The sequence below is a fragment of the Clytia hemisphaerica genome, unplaced genomic scaffold, assembly GCF_902728285.1.
Source record: "Clytia hemisphaerica strain Z4C2 unplaced genomic scaffold, Clytia hemisphaerica genome assembly, whole genome shotgun sequence".
NCBI classification, from domain to species: domain Eukaryota; kingdom Metazoa; phylum Cnidaria; class Hydrozoa; order Leptothecata; family Clytiidae; genus Clytia; species Clytia hemisphaerica.
This window is the reverse complement of record NW_027104448.1, coordinates 642,768-664,151: the sequence shown is the minus strand read 5'-3', so window position 1 is coordinate 664,151 and position 21,384 is coordinate 642,768. Positions and strand designations below refer to the sequence as shown.

At 36.1% G+C, this 21,384-nt stretch overlaps 1 protein-coding gene across 2 annotated transcripts; it reads left to right on the top strand.

The window, feature by feature from the left end:
• Nucleotides 1-78: 78 nt before the first annotated feature.
• Nucleotides 79-20,524, top strand: LOC136821076 (DNA polymerase alpha catalytic subunit-like). 2 transcript variants are annotated; one of them, XM_067077309.1, is made up of 20 exons: nt 79-193; nt 651-743; nt 2,408-2,458; nt 2,846-2,886; nt 3,356-3,437; nt 3,975-4,100; nt 5,323-5,411; nt 6,458-6,495; nt 6,796-6,877; nt 7,182-7,258; nt 7,737-7,792; nt 8,213-8,341; nt 10,274-10,349; nt 14,454-14,552; nt 15,195-15,289; nt 15,696-15,779; nt 16,750-16,854; nt 17,650-17,766; nt 18,878-18,977; nt 19,878-20,524. In XM_067077309.1, exons 1-20 carry the CDS (start codon nt 173-175, stop codon nt 19,964-19,966), a joined length of 1,650 nt encoding a protein of 549 aa, XP_066933410.1. In that variant the 5' UTR covers nt 79-172; the 3' UTR covers nt 19,967-20,524. The 2 variants fall into 2 exon arrangements, with proteins under 2 accessions (XP_066933410.1, XP_066933411.1); XM_067077310.1 differs by lacking the exon at nt 15,696-15,779.
• Nucleotides 20,525-21,384: the final 860 nt, after the last annotated feature.

Below are 21,384 nucleotides of genomic sequence, written 5' to 3'. Positions count from 1 at the left end.
TTGAGTTTTTTGAACATTTTCTTGACTGATTTCCAGTTTTTATTATTCCAATAATCATCTCTTCTTCTTCATAGGATTTTACGACAAATTTATTTTGTTGTTGGATTTCAACAGTTTGTATCCTTCCATTATTCAAGAGTATAACATCTGTTTCACCACAATCGCCAGAGAAATGAAGAAGTCTGTCATTGAGGTAAAGTCAACCCTTCCTCTCTCTCGAATTCGAATTCATAATATTAAAAGACGTAATGTTTTATTTTGAATTCAAACAATAAAACTATTTGCAAACGCCAGGGCTCCCATATAAAATATTACGCCATGAATATCATGAATCTTTTTGTAATTCAATTTTCAGTCCCCGTCAAGGAAAAAGGAGTTTAGAAACCTTCTACGATCCCCCATAGTGGGCAGATAGGGTTATCAAGCCCCCCCCCCCCTTAAAAATGGCACCCCCTCTTTTTGCCCGAGCCACTCCTTTTATTTAAAATTTTATAAGCCCCTTCTTTTTTCTCAGCCTCCTCGGAAAATTCCGAAAGGTTTAGCCTTCTCCTTTTCCTGAAAATCTCCAGTCCATCCAAGTAAAATGATGCCGTGACCGTGTACTCAAGAAATTATTTTTGAGTTTTTATCTTGCTTACTAAATGTTTTAGGGCGAAGAGCTGTTACCCGATGTACCCGAATCAGGATTGGAATTTGGTATTTTACCTACGGAGATTAAACGATTAGTCGAACGCCGACGACAGGTTGGTCTTTTTTTTCTGATACAGTGGACTCTCGCTAATTCGAACTTTTACCATTCGAATTCTTCTATATTTCGAACTAATTCTCAGTTCCTGTTAAGAAGAAACATTCGTAAAATACTTTCTTTAATTCGAATCTTTCTGTAATTCGAACGAATCAGACTTCCCTTTCGAGTTCGAATAAGCGAGAGCTAACTGTATGTTGCTTTCAACCCTATTCGGCCTAGGGGGGGGGGAGCTCTTTCTGTTCAGAGGTCAAACTATTGGTAATAGCTCCTGAAATAATAGAGCTTTTGCCATGAAATTTTCTGTAAATTCCTAACTTTTATCTAGCTTCAAAATAAAAAAAATTTGACACCTAAATATTTTCACACCTTGAGCATGATGACATTTCTGACAGTAAGGTGTCACAAATATTGACACTTTTCCAATACAAATTTATTTTCAATGTCAAATATATCGTTTAAACCGTAATTGAATATTTAGGATAAAATAAGCATTTTAAACTCAGGCAACTTTTTTCTAAAGCCTTTGTTAGAATACAATAGCTATTTATAAGAACAAAAGAGATTTTCGGTTTTTGCTCACTTTGGGCATGATGAGTGACGTCATCAAAAAAAATTTTTGTCAAAAGTTACCTTACGTCACAAAGATCTTCTGTGCGAAATTTCATCCAAAATAACCCACTAGATCAAAAGTTAAGGGATGGTACAGGAAAAGCCCCCCCCCCTAGTTCTGAACCGCCCCTAAAAGCCTAGGTTGAATAGGGTTGCTTAAGCCAAAGTTAACTGGAGAGTTTAGAATCTTACTTCCTAAGAGAAGACTCACCTGATAGACTCAGCAGATATCTACTTATATTGGAAGTTTATCGTGGCTTGGATCGCGAGATTTACGTTTGGCTTTGTGCCAACCAGCGTTAACTGGAGAATTTAGAATGTTTCTCTCTTTGACCTCTTTATAAACTTCCCTGTGGCAGATGAGATTAGTCCCGCTGCTGAGGTCGATAAATGTTTCGTTTCGTGACACACATCTTAGAACTAACTTTTTTTGGTGGAAACTCGCGAATTAGTATATCTAGATTCCAAAATCAAAAAGTTTACACGATATTATCGTGCAAGTAACGAGTAATTGGCGATTTTTTTGCGTTTCCAGGCAAAATTGCAAGGCCTGGCCATGAAATAATAAAAAAGACGCGTTGTTTAGAAAAAGTAACAAAATTGTTTTATTACTGGTTAACGACCAACCAAATCAAATAAGAGCTTGTAAAAACTCAATCTTGTTCCCCTGTGGGGCAGGCATGTGCGTATCCGATATCCACATGTGCTCAACACTCAGACGGTCCTACAAATGATTCCTAGGAACGCTATTGATTTTTATGCTTTTGTAACCTCTTCGGTAATTCAGTAGAAATTGACTTAAATTGTTCGGTTATTCAACGATATCATTATCAAGGACTAACCATATAGTGCCAACGCGCATTGACCTGAAGTTTAAAAGCGAACTACTAACTGAGAACTGAAGTGAGATTCAAACTCAATACTTTCGTATTACTAGTGCAACTTCTCTACCGACAGAGCTATCCAGTTCGCACTGGTAGCACACTCGGGAACAGCCTCGGGTTTTTGCTTTGAGCAGCTAAGTGAATTTCTTTCTTCGTTTTTTTTCAGGTCAAGAAATTATTGAAGACAGTATCTGAAGGTTCTGAATTGTATTTACAGGTATTTTTCATAAGTATTTCTTTCCGTCTGCGGCTAAATAAATAAATACTGATGTTAATTTCCGCTACGACGGACAGGATTCCTGCAGCCTTCATTTGCACAACGGCACTTTTCTACAGACTAGCCCGAAAGTATAAATTAGTATTTAATTATAACTATGTAACACCAACCATGCACGTTAAATAAATCGGAAAATGTTAAAAATAAAATACCCGAGCTATTACAACCTTCATTTACATTTAGCACTATTGAGTATGCTAGAAATAAAATAATTTTCAACCTGTTCAATTCGGGTTCGCTCATTTGAGTTAAATAGTCTTACCGTAAGACTTTGTGTACTTTATCAGTTTTTTTTTTTCATTTCTTAAAATCTTTTCTCATTTTCAGTATGATATCCGTCAAAAAGCTTTAAAGTTGACCGCAAACAGGTAATTTACCTATTTCACCTTAGATTATTTTTTTAGATGGTTGTTGTCGATTTTGTGTTGCAAAAGTTGTTTCTCGATAGATTCAATACAATCACTAAACAATGATTTACAAAAATGGTGCCTACCACGTTGCTAGTTGTGACTGACTTTCTGCTTTGATTGGATGAATTTTCGCGGGAATTAAACTTCTCGCGCATTTTAATGTCATCCGCGAAAGTAAGTCCAGATGGAAATTTTAAAAGGCTTCATCCGCGAAAATAAGTCCTTGCGAAATATTCAAAATCCATACTTGCTCTTTTCAAAGGAAAAAAAATGATCCATCGTCAAAATTATCGCCATTAGAAATAGTTTCTGTATTCATCTGCGAAAAGAAGTCTCGGCGAAATATTTGAAAATGCGTCATGGATAATGATGATAATAATTGGATTTCTTCAGGCCCTAATGTTTGCATATATCTTTCTATCCATAGTATGTATGGTTGTCTTGGTTTCAGTCATTCCAGATTTTATGCTAAACCTCTTGCAGCTTTGGTTACCGGAAAAGGACGTGAAGTAGGTTTAATTTGCTTTTCATAATTTATTTATTAATTTTTGCTTTTTCAATTTTCTTCAATCTTTTCTTATCCCGTTATGAAGACGAAACACATTACAACCTTCCATAAATTTAAAAAATGGTAAATTTTATGTCTAGGTATAAAGGGTTTTTCCATACAGGGTGGTAGACGAACCCAAGAAGAATTTCCAGGGGGTCTAAAGGAGTGTATTTTTCATTTCTCCAGCAGGTAAATAAAATCACCTAAAAGAGGCTTTAGTTCTTCCACCATCACTTTAAAGTATGAAAATAATTTATTCGACGGTTCCTTTGCAGTTTTTGCTTTTTCCAGGGCGTATCCATACATTTCCAAGAATTTCGTTTTGACTTGAAAAGGTTTGTCCACACCCTGTATGGAATTTTACTGCAACATCCCAAAGCTGACAAGGATCCGATCTGTCCCTTCGTAAATGACTCCCCCTCTTGGCGTCCTCTATTATGAAAGGTGCCGATCAAATAGATAGAAATTCCATTTTTTTCCCCTCCACCGCCAATAGATTTTGATGAAAACAAAAGACTTGGCATCAAACCTTGGCCTTGATGTCATTTATGGAGATACGGATTCTATCATGATCAACACTAACTGTGATGATTGGAACGAAGTCAGAAAGATTGGTACCAAGGTATGTTATTATTCCCATAGATTTATAAAGCCTGGAAGGGCTACAATCAGTGACAAAATACTTGGCACAAAAGGGAAATTCGCCGGGGTGTTTTGAAACCACAATCGATTTGTAAGTGCTCTAAAGTAGGTTGGAAGGGTAGAGTTTTAACTCTGAGTTTCAAATACAGACTTCAATCTGAGGATCACGAAGTTCAAGAATGGTCCAATAGGGCTCAGAATATAGCCTGCAAGTCTATAAACTCCTCCCGAATCGAAATACTCGAATTAACGACTAAAAACTAACCAAAAACAACTTTCTCGTCCGAACTTTAAATTGCTAAAAACGAGGAATTACCAAAATTCTCAATATAATTTTGACCGAGGTTGTATGGGAGTAATCACCATAATCTTTATAAAACAAGACTTTCTTTCGACCACAACAAACAATAAGCCGTGAGCGGCATGAAAGCCAAGCAACAAAGCAATGGTCGAATGTTTACAAGGCACTGTTTCTTCAAAAATTAACTTGAATTAACGAATTACTGCTTCTTCAAAAACGGACATACAGCACCACGGTTAGCGCAGTGATCTGACATGCTAATAAAAGGCTCGACGCTGGGACAATATGCTACCAATGAGTTTTAGATATGTTTCTGCTTGTATAAAAACACGTCTCTTTGAGTGTCGAAATTTAAACGGCAGATGTTGAAGTCACATATGGTGCTGGGAAGGGCTAGATATCGGGGCTTTTGCTGAAAAGTGTGCCGAGGTTTCTACCTAAGTCACGTGACACTACAATAGAATTTCAGCGCTTGACCAATCAGAAGCTTCGCGGGTTTTCGAAAACAATAGCAGCAATATTTTTTGTGATATTCACTTGGAAGAGTTTAAAGCACGCCATCTACAATCAGTGCCATAATATATTGGCACTTTTGGCTAATTTACCATGAAGTTCGAGCGAGAATGTCAATTTTTAGGCCTTCGACTTGATTTAATCGATTATTTCGATCTGGGAGGGATTTATTGGTTTCTAGGCTATATTTTAAGCCCTACTGGACCATTTTTGAACTTTTGGATCCTCAGATCCTAAGGTCCTCCTAAGTCTCAGAGTTAAAACTCTACCCTTCCAACCTACTTTAGAACCTTACAACCTAATTTCGAGCGCTTCCAAATTGTTTGTGGTTATATAAGATTTTGTAGGAATTTCCTTTTTTTCTCAAATATTATGACTTTTATTTTAGGTTAAACAAGAAGTCAACAAATTGTACAAAATGATTGAGATTGACATTGATGGCATCTTCAAGTCCATGCTTTTGTTGAAAAAGAAAAAGTAAGTATACGTGTTTTTATAAGAACATAAGGCTTCCATGGCTAAAATACTAAGAATAAGTTAAGAACATTTTAAGGTTTTGCGAACTTTAAAACACCAATTTCCTTAGAAATTGCACAAAAATACTCACAAAATGGCGACAATAAGAACATCTTTATAAGAACATTTTTAGACTTAAGCTCAAAAAGTTAGGAACAACCAATATTATACTCGATATTCTTACATAAAAAGACGAAAAAATTTTGGTCCCTTTTTGCCCCATGAAACAAAAAAAGAAATCACACTTTTTTTCTTGTCATAGTGTGCAGAGGGGTCTAGCCGGCAGCATTTTTCGGGGGGGGGGGGCTAAGGAAAATAGCCCCGGCTAAATTCTAGAAACATAGCCCCCACCTTCACAAAGCAAAATATCAAAGAATTTTTTTTCAAGAGGGATAATACCTTCCCCACCGCATAGATTTTTAACATACGTAATGTAAAATATCTTCAACCTATCAGCTCTGCCCCAGTTCTATTACACAACACTCAGCCCCCTAGCAAGCTAGCCGCCAGTATTTTTTGAAAAATACAGCCCCCAATCAAGCAAAAATGGTTTAGCCCCCCTAAGCTCAGGGGGGTGCATTATATGCTTGTGTTGGTGGGATGGAGCATGTTGCATTGCACCAACGCGAAAAAAACTTCTGCTGTCCCCAAACCTTAAGTGGGAAATGGCAAGGAAAATTGAAGGGCATAACTAGATTTTAAACAAGCCAATAGTATCCTGTAAAAATTTTTTTTATGCACAGCACACCTACAATACTACATACTGAAACGAGCACTTTTTTAACCACAACAATACTCTAGTTTTCATCAAATAAACATCTTTACCAGACTGGACTTGAGTGGGATATTTGATATTTAGCGTGTGTTATCGCGAGACTTTGTATTAGATTTCTTCAACATATTTTATCCTAAAATAATTTTTCGTTTTGACCAATAGAAGGAGAATGGTCCAGTTAATCACTTACCAGTCACTTTGTAGTTTTAATATTTGAATTTTCTTTCCTTAGATACGCAGCTGTGATGATCCTAGATCGAAAGCCTGACGGTAATTATACAAGTTTTAAAGGTTCATTTTTTGTTAGAGAAAGATAATTCAAGTGCGGTGCTATTTTTGCGATCGATCGATCGAAAAGCTCGAACCTCTAAAACTCGAATGTCTCTTTAACTCGAACAACTTTTCTTGCCCTTTCAGCTAACAATGTCTTATAAACCTTACTCCATAACTCGAAATTTCCAAAACTCGAACGAATTTCGATTTTCCGTGCGTTGTTCGAGTTATGGAGACTTCATTTCATCACCACGAATATTTATTAATGCCTTTTTTTCATATCTGTTTCTTTAAAAGGTACTTTTGTGGAGAAAAGAGAAATGAAAGGGTTGGATATTGTGCGACGTGATTGGTCAGATCTTGCCAAAGATGCCGGAAAGTAAGCCCTTGTGCTTTAGCTCTATTTTATACCGCCGGCATTCTGCCCTGGCTATTGTGGGCAGAAAGTTGACAGTTCAAATTCTTGCTTGGAAAAGATTGACAGAAGTCATTGCATTGACGTCAAAAGAGGCCAATGTATTGTTTAGACAGCCAACTTTCTGCTTTCTTTAATTTACAATTAGAATAGACAGAGCGAAAAGTTGGCCGTCTAAACTAGAGCTTATTATATATTTGCCTGATAGGCGAAATGATCAAATCTTAAAAGCTTTAATAACTATTTCTTGATAACTTTTATTTTTCAGCTACGTCCTCGGTGAAATTTTGTCAGCAAAGTCACGTGATGTGATTGTGGAGAATATTCATGATTATCTCCGTAATCGTGAGTTAATGGTTTACTCTTGTTGTAGATTTTTTACTGCTCAATTCTATTTAATTCTAAGCAGCCTTAACGCATTAACAAATGTAGGCATTTTAATGCTTTTACGCGAAATGAGCTAAAAGTGGTAAGAATTGGACACGCTTTGGAATTTCGAGCCCAGTTCATTCTCGAAAATCCTGCCTTTTACGTTGCCAAATGACGTACTGGTTTCGAGTCCGTTAGATGCTTGAATAGCGTTGACGTTCGCTCTAATTTGTTTTCCAAGGGGAATTGGACTTTCAATGAATAAGGTAGTGTATCGGTAAGTAGAGCGTCGTTTATGTTTTTTGTTGACGGTCACTTTCAATATCATCGAAAAATATCGAATAATAGAACGTCAAGTTAGAGAACGTCAACTGTAGTGATATAATAGGAAGCGAGGAAGGGTTCTTTTTCAAATGGCTTTGAATAATTTTTATTGTTATTCTTTCTTCTTCAGTGAAAGACCAAATCGACAATGATCAAGTTGACCAAGCTAAATATGAAATTCACAAGGTAAAATGAGTACATTTGTTTATCCTTACAGCTTGCTTTTCCTCCCTAACTCACTTTTCTCTTAATGGTAATACATTTTGTTTCTGGATAGAAGATTTTAATGGTCTCAAGAAGCCTAAATTTATTATGTCATCTCCAAGAAATATTGAACTGTTTCCCTCTGATATGACATCGTCAGCTTTTTTTAGGGAAAAGGTCTTTCCTGGAAATTCGGATTTGTTTCCCCACTTTTTCGAAAAAAGCTCTCTCCTGGAAAATGGAAACCAGGGACTTTAACACCCCCTGGCGAAACAGATAATTGGCAGAAATGAGCTCGTTGGCTGCTTCTTTAATTCCAAACTGCTTCAATCACTCTGCCGTTAGGTATTTCTGATCTAATTGGTTTTACAAAGATGATCAATTAATGTTTTATTTTTACAGAGTCTGACGAAGAACCCAGAAGAGTATCCAGACAAAAAGAGTCTGCCGCATGTTACTGTTGCTTTGAGATTGAAAACCCAGGGTCGACGAGTTGCCGTGGGTGATACGATCAGTTACGTCATCTGTGATGTAAGTACATTTCGTAAATACTACACTCTATAGTAGATTATCGACAAATCGGACTTTTACGACTCGGATGTCTCTATAACTCGATCAATTTGTCTGACCCCCTCAAGTAACAAACCTTGTGAACCAGTTTCTATGACTTTTTTCAGTCAGTCAACTAGAGAACGTTATTATCATTGTCTATAATAGCCCCGGGATGGGGGGGTACTAGGTTTGCAAGGTGAAGGAAATGTTCGAGCCAAAAATCAAAAATCTACCCTTAGAGTGAGAAAGAATTGACGTTTTTGGGACCCTTACAGGGACTTTTCCCAAAATTTTTTGTCGATTTTCACCCAATTTTGGTTCAAATTTTTGAAAATTACGACTCTTTGAGAGAGGGGAATTTCGATTTTCGTGAATTTTAGACCCTTTCAGAGAGTGAATCGTTTTTAGTAACCCTTAGAGAGACTTTCGAGGGTGTAAAATTGGGACCCCAATGGCTCGCACATACCCGACACCCACTATTCCTAAGTTCCCCCCCCCCCGGATAATGGTCAACCTGACCAACAAAACAAATTGACGTCAAATACAATATGTACGGCCACGCTCTTGCGAATGAATGAAAAAGAATGGCAACAATCGATGAAAAATCCACTGAAAATGTTGAAAATATGGATCCTGTACCGCCAATAAATGCTTCACGAATGAAATAATAAAGGATAATGACATGTTACAATGTAGGAAATGCCAGAGATTCGTTCATTATGCTTGTTCGGAGCTTCCCGCATACCAAATTCAGCTTTGTCTGCAATACAAAAGCCGACGCTTCGAATGTAAAAAATGTGTTACAGTCACGCCAATACTTTTGGAAAAAATCAAAACAAGTAAGCAAAGAGTCAGAAGTAACCAAATAACGCAAACAATAACGGAAGCAGAATGTCAAGATGGAGGTCAGCAAATATTTGAATCTGTTTTCAACACTAGATTGCATAATCTAGAGAAGAAAATGGAGGAACTTATAGCTATGAACAAAGAAGACGTCGCTAAAGAACCAAAACGGGCAACATATGCATATATCACAAAGGAAGAGGTGAAGAAACAGGAGGTTATCATCAAGAAATTTATCAAAAATGAAAAAGAAGAAAGAGAAGAAGATCGCTGGAAGAACTTAACTAGATGTAACATCATTGTCCATCATTTAGGTGAAAATAAAGATGAGAACAAAGAGGAACAGCGGGCCGGTGACAAAGATTACGTGGAGGAAGTTGTAGGAAATCGTATGGGATTAAAGATAAATGTTGTCACTGCAGAACGAATCGGTGCTCGAAAGGATGATATGTTCAAGACGAAAAGATGGCGGCCATTGAAAGTAACGTTGGCCAATGAAGAAGACAAGAAAAGAATTATGGCCTCAGTCCATAAACTAAACGAAGATAATTTCAGTGTAACAGATGACTTCTCCAAGAAAGAACGTGAAAAAGCATGAAAAAGCTAAAGAGAAAACGAAGAATGAGAAGGATGAATGCTGTGTATGGAAAGTGAGAGGTAGCCCTCGGGCTAAGCTCTACTTTAAGAAAATATGTAAAAAGACCGTTATTGATGAACTGTAAATTTAAATTAGATTGTTTCATAGAGGTCAATAGACCTGCGATATATAATCCTATAATATAATAAAACAAAAAAATGCTTGATAATAAAACCATTTTTGAGTTTTTTATAGAAATAACATGGTTGGGAGGATGACTTGGGATTAACATCACCGAGGTTCAATGAAAGGGGAAGATAAAGTAGGGAGACTAATTTTTGAGCCAGACTTCTTTTTTCTGACCATGCAAAACTGCTAGAATTAGGCTATTTTACAGTTAAATATAGGTACTTTGTCTTTTAAACAGGCGAAGACTTTTGTCGAACACCGGTATATGACATTAATTTATATTTTTTTCTTCATCTTCAAAGGATTCTTCAAAACTTGCTGCCACACAGAGAGCCTACCATCTTGAAGAGTTAACAAAAAGTACAAGCTTGAAAATTGGTATCCTTTTCAAAAGATGACAATTGATTTGTCTCTTGTACCTTTCTTTGTAAACCATGAAGGTAATAAAGACATAGATGGAGAGAAAACGTCTCGGTAATGATCTAAATGGTCGTTGAAATCTTTTATAAATCTATTCAAAGCGGCTTTTCTTTGATGTACCATCATTGGAAGCAAAAAACATCAATTTATAACTTTATAAGAACAGAAAGAGGCTGGTCCGTTTATTTTGAAAAACTTAATTTTGCGAGAAATCTTAGTTAGAATGCGATTCGAAATAGTTTCAACTGATATAAGGATAAAAGAATATATTGATTTCATAAGGATATATTTTTGGGCTGGCATGTTGTGAACATTGAGAGTTGCATCACATTATCATTGAAAGTTTCTTATCTTAAAATCTTCACGTCTAAGTGGGCAGCGGTTTTCATACTCTGACAAAATGATAAATACAAGGTTCCTAATCGTAACACGTAATTCTTTTTTAAATCTTTCGATGGCTTTATGGGCAGCTTCCCCTAGAAGTTTGGAGTATTGTGCTTATTATGTGAAGTTTTTTTCAATTTTTCATGACAAGGCTATTATATTTCAATATAGTTGTTAAAAATGTAATGTCTTTTCATTCATCTTAAATATTCCCGCGAGTATACCCAAAATTAATCATCTTATTCCCAAAGCAACCAAACAGCTGTTTGCTTCCGATGTTAAATCAGAATAGAACAAAAGGCATTGACTCTCCATCTATCTTTATTACCTTCATGTGTAAACTTACAACTGGATAGTTTTGATGTCTTTTTATGTGTATAACCTAGTTTTCTTCTCACTGTATCTCACTGAGTTATCAGTCAAAAGCGAAAGGGTCCTGCTTACAGTCTACAAAGGTCTTCAGCTCAGCGAGGTACAAATACAGGCTTTTCCGTCTCGAAATTCAAAAACTTCTCTAAAGTTTTGATAGTCTAGCAAGCTGGACGACTAATTCAGACATAGTAGAAAAAAAAGCAAAAAGTAATAGAGGAAACACATATTTGAGTACAAACTTAATCCTGTAACAATAATTGTATTATCATATAACGCCTCTAATACTGTATTACACGTATTATGAACGACTCTAGTCTAAAATTTGAAGAATCTTTTCTTATTTTTGGCCCAGCGCTAAGCGAGTGGGCCTTTCATTTGCAACGTTCTGTTCGTACGTCTGTCCGTCCGTTTTGGTAGAAACGGCGCTTAAAACCAGTACCACACTTTTTTGCCGTCTGGACAGGGAAAAGCTTGCTAAAGTCGGATACTGGCTATAAAAGATATATTTTCTGATTCCGCGCTCCTTCAAAACAATTTTCAAAACAAAACAAGATGGCGGTCGAAGCGAGGAGGTTGATTCATACTTTCTTGAACATTTTCTTTGCTTTAGTGGTCAAGAGATTTTCAAACCAAAGAAATTTTGTAATGATTTTTCTTCATAAACCTTTTTCAACATTCTGCCATATCTTATAGTCTTTGCTCAAGTTTTCATAAAGTTTTATGAGTGAAATTCTACCTTAAATCACTTTCATTTTTAGTTTCTTGTTTTCAAAAAGACTTTATTTTTAGGAAATAATGGCTTCTGATATAGAAATAAATAAACTGAAATGCAGCTCATGTGTAAATTTGAATAAGGTTGGAACTTTTTTCTTGATGCTACAGAAGAAAACAGTCACTTCTGGATCTGTCGCTGTTAACAAACGGTCAGTACAACAGTGGTGGGACGTGGTATGATTTTCAAACCCAACACATAATTATTCCAAGTAAACTAATTCTGGAATTTGGTAATGGACACTAAAATGGAGCTCATGTGTAAATTGGAACAAGATTGGAACTTTTTCCATGATGCAACGCGTGCGTGAAAATTATTTTTTCTGGATCTGTCTCGTTTGGCGAAAGGTGCGGTGGCTTGATTTTTCAAACTCGACATAGAATTATTTCCAATAAGCTGATTATGGAATATGTTAATGGAGACTAACAAGATTGGGAATTTTTTCATGATTCTACTCATTAAATAAAATGGTCATTTCTGGATCTGTCGCATTAAAAAGGTCGGTCAGTTTCAAACTCGACTCACATCGATCACATAATTATTTAAAGTATATAAACTGATTCTTGAATCTGTTATTGGACACTTAAATGCAGCTCATGGGTAAATTTGAACTAGATTGAAACATTTTTCATGGTTGCAATGCATGAACAGTGAAAATGGTCATTTCTGGATCTGTCACATTAATTGTTAACTCGAACATTAACCACATTAATTTTATTAGCCTGGATATGCAGACCGTAAACTATTTCATCGTCTAGTTTTTTTAAGATTATTTTTCTGGTTTACGGTCTGGTCCAACTAACATGCCTGCAGGGATATTTCTCCCTGCATGTGTGATTGCAGGTGAATGCACCTTATTCGTTAAAAAGCGCCCACTCACTAAGCAGAATATTTGCGGGATTTTTTTATATTTTTCCAGTTTTTCTATGGGTGCGCATAATTTATGGAAAAAGCTGACCTTCTGAAAAAAGATAAACGAACGAAAATGAAAACACAGGTTCATTTCTAAACAAAATGGCCGCTGGAAAGTAGCCTTTATAAAATGTGGCTGATGTTTTGATGTAGTTTAAAGTAGTTTTGAAAGTTTTTTGAGTTTGTGAAAGAGGTTTTATGGTAAGTTAATTATGTGTGTCTGCCTGGGTTTTCAAAGTTTTGATAGTCTGTCAACAAGGGTTCACTCACAGGCAGTATCAAACAAACTGTACCCGACTTTTTAGTTACACCGAAACTTTAGAAACTTTGTATTGTTTTTTTTTCTGAAATTTTGAGTCTGGATACCCAGGCTAGAATTTTATTGGAAAGTTGAATGTAGCTGAAGACATTTTCGCGAGGGGGGTTCGCTGCTAAGGCCTGGTAAAATATTTTATTGGCCAAAGACTGACGTTACAGGCAAAAATGTAAAGGCAAAAATTGGGTAAAAAAATTGACGATTTTTGAAACTCGTACTCTTGGGTACCTAGTAGCTGTCCCCCCCCCAAATAAATTTTTCGAAAATAATTTTCTACCCAGGACATTCTTATTCCAACCCCCCCCCCGCTTATTGATCTTTGCGAAAATGTTTTTAATAGTTCCCTCTTTTGTCCTAATTCTGCTGTATTACATGTTTTTTTATAAGCATAACGTTTATAAGCATACCAAGACCTACATTTGTCTAAAAAATAAGCATATTACAAGCATATTACTGAGCTTGCTTTTGAGGTGTGTAAGTGAAAAAAAATTTTCTATTGCAAAACGTAATGACAAATCTTAGTGTCATTACTTATTTCCCTATCCTCATGTATAGCAATGACAGATTTTGGAAAAATTGGAGACTCGAATTTTTCGGAAAAATAAGCATATGATAAACATACTTCAAGCCTGAGTCTAAAATATCTCTAAGCATAACTGAGCTTGTTTCCCAAAAAACATATGCTTATAAAAAAACATGTAGCCTCCTTTTCAAAAGTTTTCCACCACAGACATTTTTATTCCAACCCCCCACTTATTAAGTTTTGAGATTTTTTCCAACCTCCCCCCCCCCGCTTATTCCAAAACCTCCAGCTATTAGGTACCCGAGGAGAGTATTCAACCGGATGAGCCTTATTCGCCTGTGTAGTCCCGGTTGGTAGGGGACCATTCAATACAATTTCAAGCGTATAAAACCAGTGAGAAGTACCGCGGTTATTTTGAAATTTTTTTTCTTGTCTTCACTTTGATCCATGTCAACGGGGTCATACATTTGCTGTTTTGTACGCTCGATTTCAACACGTTACTTTTCGCTGGGCCTTCACGCCCAACGGGCTTCTTGTTTGCTTTGACCATTCTTTTTAATGAATTATTAAATAACTTAAAGTAAATCTTACATTGAAATTTCCTAGACCACCCAAGGATCCACTTTAATTGAAACGTTTTTTGGTAACCATGTGTGGCGGAGCCACTTTTAGGTTATTTTCGTCACCGTATCCTGCGAAGGGCTGTAATCAAAATCTAGAATCACTACACACATACTTTATCCCGTATTTTATCCTTGACTCGATCTCCCCTACAATTCAAAGACAAACAATATTACTTATCGAGTCAAATCCACCCAGTTGTGTCTCGATTATGCGATCCAATCGAGGGAACTGATGCAACTTTCATTGCTGAGTCACTTGGTAAGATGAGGCATGGTTGTTTTTTTTTCGGTCCTCCTATACTCTCCCTAATTCGATCTTCGAGGGATCAAAAATTTTCTTCGAATTAGAGAAAGATTCGAATTGCAGAGAGTAATTCAAACAACTCTCCTGCTGAGGGGATCAATATTTCAGTTCGAATGACAGAAAGATTCGAATAATGGAATTTGAAGTTTGAATTAATATGACTTAACATTACATTATTTACCGAAAGTTAAAAGTTCATTACCAAGTGTCTTCAAAAGCACCTTTCTATATAAATGCTAATACGGGATTATTGAGATTATTGAGAAGCCTATGGTTATTTAAAATAATATTTTGACAATTTAATCGTCACGGATCAATGGCTTCCGATAGGTTGAACCGAAAACCCTCCTAGACAAGCCCCTTACCCCCATAGAAAACTTGAGCAAAGTATTCATGATATTCATGACGTGATTTTTTATACGGAAGCACCCACAAAAGACCGGGTCTTTGTCAATAATTTTGAATTCAAACAATAAAGTAGTGGCATATGCCCGGAATATTTTGAGTACTTCCGTATGAAACACCACGTCGTTAACATTGTGTAAATTTTCTTCAAAACTCATTATTCTTGTATTTTACTTATTTCATAATTTTTAGGCCTGGACCCGACACAGTACAAATCAGCAGCCAATCATCATGGTGGTGACGATCCAAATGTATCTGTCTTGATGACCGATGAAGAACGCTTCAAGGTATTTCAATGGGGTTAATTTTCGTGGAGATTAAATTTTGCGGTTGAGCTTATCCGCGAAATTTTAAGATTTCGCGGGGACTTAATTTCGCGGACGGCATATTGGGTGACAATATTTTCACGATTTTTTTCCTCTTGCTGTCAAATAATGCATGTTGTTTGTTGAAATACGCATTATTAGCGCTTCTTTGATGCCAGTAAACATTCAAAAAGTATTTGTTTGACATTTTTTGAGATTTGTTTAGAAACATTTCGCCGGATTAAGTCCATCGCCAAATTTTGAAAAATTTTCTTGCTTGAGAAAAGTTGAAAATTCATCTCTAGCCTTTCGGACTCAATCATCACCGCCTCTAGGCTATACCGCCCCCTTTGTACCTGAAAACTAATTCTGAATTAATTTTTCTTAGGATGTGGACAAGTTTTACATCAAATGTTCCAACAAAGCATGTACTGAGTCTTTGTCTGAATTCAAAGGATCTCAAGATACTAAGGTAGGAATCACAAATCGTGGCGGGTCTCGTGTTCAAACTGTTCTCAACTTCAGTTGAGCTAGAATCTGACAATGTCTGTATGTATGTCTGTATGTCCGTCCGAAAACTTTGGGGCAGCCTGGAGACTTCAAAAATTGTTCGATTTGGCTGAAATTTTGCACACTTGTTCCTTGGGTGAAAATCTGGGGCGTTTTTTTGTCATTTTTCAAAAATTTTGATTTTTGGGGCCTGGGGACGAGTTTTTTGCCAAAACGAGGCTAAAACTTTGGGGCAGCCTTCGGAGACTTGAAAAATTGTACGATTTTGCTGAAATTTTGCACACTTGTTCCTTGGGTGAATATCTGGGGTGTTTCTTTCACCGTTTAGCCAGTTATTTTAAAGGTTTCATGGAAGTTCGTCCACCCTATAATTTGAGCATCTACAATCGGGCCTTTGCGTTAGTTGTAAAAATACTGAAGTGCATTGCGCACGTTCGACTATTTTTGCAAAGACCCAGTTTTACGTGAACATTTGATGATAAAATCCTTAGGGTAGAGGCTTCCTTCCTCAAATCTCTCCTTTATTCGAACAAGTTTGTTGGTCCTTTCAGTTAAAAGTCTCTTAAACCTAAAGTTTTTGTGTATGCATGTCAAAAATTAGTATCGATCATTAATGTGTTTTTACTTTGTTTGAAAGAGACGTTCATACAGGTTCATGAAAATATTTTATTACACGATTGATGCTTTAATTATGTTTGATTGATGCTTTAATTATGTTTACAAGTTTATTGCTTCATTGTAACCATTTAAATTTTCTGCTCTCGTCGTGTTCTAACATAGGACCCTTTTTTGGGACACCCTGTACAACTTGTAAGATAGTGAAATGAAACCATTCTATTGGTTACATTCAAGTGTTACGTCACATCTAACCAATAGCGAAACGGAACCGTCACGTGCGAACATGGTCTAATACTCTACTTATTATATTATAGGAGGATCCATTGAATTGTAGCCAATGTAAACAAGATTATAAAATGAACCATGTGCGAAATGCATTGCGATTGTTCATCAGGGAAAAACAACATAAATATTATAACGTAAGTCGATACTAATAAATATACCTAAATGCTCGTATCAACCCCAACTCACAGGCACGACGGAAACTTTTTAAATCTGGTACGGTGAATGGGGAAATTTAAGGGATTTCACCGACGTCGAGGAAGATTTTGGGATTTTTTGTGTAAATCTGCCGCACCCGGTGCGTCGTGCCTGACTCATCCAAAGATTTGGTTCGAGATTGCTTGGGTTGGATGACGTTGAAAATGTCTGTTTTTACGAGTATATCAGTGTGATAAATACAGACATTTGTGATAATTGAACATACTCTGCTTCCTGTTTGATCAATAGAGTGCTGTCGTTAGCGAGGTTTTCTGTTTTCGTCTCATTCTGGAAAAATTCGTTAATGTTTTTACTAAGCTGTGCAAATAACTGATGGATGAATTTATTTTTAACTCTCAGTGTTAATAGTTCTTCCGTCTCAGACGGATTTCCGTCTCATTGAAGTATATACAAAGGCTTATCCGTTTCAAAATTCTAAATAATTCACCAAAATTTCTTGAATTTCATAATGTAATGAAAATCATTTTCTATCCCGGACGACAAACCTTGCATTGACCACTATTCATAATATGCAATGCACCACTGCAATGACTTCACGAAATTATGCAACTTTTCTGTTGTTTTTTTCACCCAATACGTCATTTGTAACCAATCAGCTATTGTAAAAGTGACGTAATGTCAGAAGACATTGAAATGGTGCATATCCTGAATTAACTATTTTTTTATTCAATGGAAATCTCAATAAGCTTTAACTTACGTTCAATTCTTCTCAGTGTTGGCTTCAATGTGACGACCAGACATGCGGCCACCTGTCGCGACACATCTCCGTCAAAAACTTCAAGAACGCACACATATGTCAACAATGCCATCGTGGCAACTTGAGAATCGAAGTAAGTTGTTTTCTATATACGTACGATAACACTGTTCTAAGAGTCAATGACTCTTTGCTACCCCCTTAGCTCTCTTAACTGACAACTGACTTGAGAAGGTGCACTTTGTATTTTTGCTACAATCCCCCAATTTATATCTGAGACACTTCACATAGTCCCCCTTTCCCCCACTGTCAGCGTTGAGTTCTCGTCCATTTCCGGACTCAACACTGATAGTGGGGTCTGGGGGACGGATTTTTATCTTGCAAAAATGTTTAGAATCCTTCTGTCTCAAGATATTTGTTGGGGATTGTACCAGATGTGCAAGAACTTGACTCTTTGCTACCCCCTTAGCTCTCTTAACTGACAACTGACTTGAGAACTTGCACTTTGTATTTTTGCTACAATCCCCCAATTTATATCTGAGACACTTCACATGGCCCCCCTTTCCCCCACTGTCAGCGTTGAGTTCTCGTCCATTTCCGGACTCAACACTGATAGTGGGGTCCGGGGGACGGATTTTTATCTTGCAAAAATGTTTAAAATCCTTCTGTCTCAAGATATTTGTTGGGGATTGTACCAGATGTGCAAGAACTTGACTCTTTACTACCCCCTTAGCTTTCTTAACTGACAACTGACCACTTTTTGTTTTGTTAGGTTTATATTGCCAGGAGATGTATGCAGTGTCATCTTTAGGGCATTTTTATTTCGAAAAACAGACATAATAGGATTCAAAGGGAATGATTATAATTTTTATAATCTCTTTATTTTTCTGTGCTCTTTTCCATTGATTCTCCATTAATTTTAGACTTTCGAGTTATTCGAATCTTATAGTGGATTCATGGCCAGCCTACTTGGCTATATATGAACTGAAAAGAAAGCAGGAGGACCGGGGATTGAAACCAGGAAAGACGTATAGCCACCGGGTAATCTCTTCTGATATTCCAGGCCCGGTGGAACGACCGTTAAAGTGGGGAGGCTGAAGGCTCAAAATGGGATAAAATTTGCTAGGAATTTGAGAAAAAAATCTCATTTGCTCAAAACTGGGAGGCTGTGGTCTCCCCAGTCTCCCCGCCTCCGCCGGGCCTGTATTCTTCTAATAACTTAACCTTTAAATGCATTATGTTTTCAGTATACTGACAGTGCATTGTACAATCAGTTCTTATACTTGTCGATTATTTTCGACATCAGCAAGTCAAACGAGCATCGACAATCACGAGCTTCTGGTAAAGGTGAGGTCTGCTACTAATTTGTTTCTTCTGATCTAATTGAAGTCCACATTGGGCCATTCCATTTTATATCCATACAGGGGGTGTACGAAAATTCCAGGGGGGGTCTAAAATAGTCTTTTTTCATTTTCCCCATGAGGTATAAAGTTGTTATAAGATTTCCAAGGAATAAAAGACCTTTAGTTTCTCCACTCTCACTTTAAGGCATGAAAAGAATTTTCCAAGCGTTCTTTTCCAAATCTTACCATTTTCCAGGGGATATCCAAACATTTCGAAAAATCATTTTTAACTTGAAAAGGTTCATCCAACCCCCCCTGTATGTAAATCTAATGGAACGTGAACGTATTGCAAAGGTAAAGTATGCCGTTAGGGTGAGCATGGTCTTGAGTGCAATCCCCCGCCAGGTTATACCAAATACTTTGTACTTAGTACCAGTAGCGTAGCCAAGAGGGGCGCAAAATTTGTGTAGGAGAGCAGATTTTTATGACACTGTATTTATCTATTCATGGTATTAAAAGATAATTATAATGGCATAAAAACTGCTCTCCTACACAAATTTTGCGCCTCTTGGATACGCTACTGCTTAGTTACAAAATGGTATTTGACCCCTCTTGCTCTGCTTGATGCTCAGCTATCAAGAGAAGGATCAAGGGTAAGCTGGGGCAATCCAGGGACAAAGAGTGGCATTCTCCTTTAATACCTTCGGGTAGATAGCTATCGAAAGAGAAGACTTCGGTCGCATCCGGCTTATCACCGTGACTTTTGTGATGAATTTACGGTGTAAAGCAGGAAATCTTGAAAACTTTCAGCTTTTTACAGTGAATTATTTAAAGTTGCAGCTTTTCACTATGAGTTGTTAAGTTGGTAAGATGGAAAAAATCTTTTTTTATTTCATTCTCCTAGGTGAAGAATGGATCACTTTACACAAAGAGGTTGAAAAAGTTCTCCATAACAATGCTTACCGTAATGTAAATATGTCTAATCTGTTCTAAATAAGATGCTGACCAAGCATTTTGAATTTTACTTCCTTTTAAACTTTATATACAAATTTTACTCTAAAAAATAATTTCTTTTAACATCTATCTGTGTATGTAATTTAGCAGTATTTTAAACTTTTTTTTGATTTTTGTAAAATATCATTTTAACCTTGGGTTGGGTATTAGTTAAACTTTGGCGGAAGTTTTAAACAAATTGGGTGTGAAACGCCCATTAATCTTGGATTCCTTTAAAAGATTACTGTTTGTGACAATCCTAGCTAGAACAGGACGTTGTTTCAACGTTCATCCGATGTTACCTTTAATGAATGTTGATCTAAAGATCTGTTTTCGTTCCTAAAAATACCCACAATTCAACGTAGGTGCGATTTTATTGTTATTTTTGTTTATTTTAATTTTCTTTTATTACTTTATTTAAAATTTTATTATAACATATTAGAAAATCTTTTAAAAATCTTTACCATACTTTTACTTATATAATAATTTTTACTGTTGTTAAAAATATTTTTGTTTCATTATTGAGTTGGTTTGAAATAAACATTAAAAAGTTTTAAATTCTTCATTTTAATTTAATTCCACGCTGTTATAGTCAAATATTTGCCCCAGTATGTATGTAGGATGGCCCAAATATTATCAATTTGCCAAAATACACGCTTTGTTTTAAGAACAAACTATATAAGAACATCAGGCTTCGATGACCAAAATACTAAGAACAAGTTAAGAACATTTTAAGGCTTCGTGGACTCTTAGGAAAATGGTCAAAAGTATTCATAAAATGGGCAAAATAAGAACAAGTTAAGAACATTTTAGGGTTAAAACTCAAAAATTTTAGAACATACGAAGGCTTCAAAAATTTTGGATGTTCTTAAAAAAAATGTGTAAGTGACAGCTTCACAATCCCTGATGGTGAGCAGTAGTTGTCTGTTCCGTTTTTTCCGGGTACTTTGAAAACGAAAGTGAAAGCTCATTTTGTGCATAAAACAAACACTTCGAAAAACAAATTCCTTTGTTCTGTTTGTACATATTTCGTTTTATATTTTTTACAGCAATTAATTAAACATCAAAAATGAAACATTACAAACAAAAAGAAATGAACAAAGAAAGTGAGTAAAAATACTTTTCTTCTGTAAAATTTGTTTTTTCCCCTTATCATTGTACATATAATTGAATTAACCATTAAGTAAAACCATAGTCATTATAAAAACACTGGTCTGGGAGGCTTTTGTCTCTTTTCATTGTTTAAAGATGGAGTTTACGTACCAAAATCGATTTATTTTGCAAACTTTTTGATCATGTGATTATAAAATTAACCAATTCCAAGAGTCAAAAATCGTAACGTGATAAAGAATTATGCAAATTGCAACTTGTCTTTTGTTTCTAACAAAAGAAAATTGAACAAAAAGTTAAAACAATAC

Bases quoted from the DNA above. Each gene is read 5' to 3' on its own strand.
- LOC136821076 (XM_067077309.1), top strand. From the start codon at position 173: ATGAAGAAGTCTGTCATTGAG. The intron at 2,459-2,845 runs GTATTTTTCATA...TCTCATTTTCAG, and splicing joins GTTCTGAATTGTATTTACAG to TATGATATCCGTCAAAAAGC. The intron at 15,780-16,749 runs GTAGGAATCACA...ATTATATTATAG, and splicing joins AAGGATCTCAAGATACTAAG to GAGGATCCATTGAATTGTAG.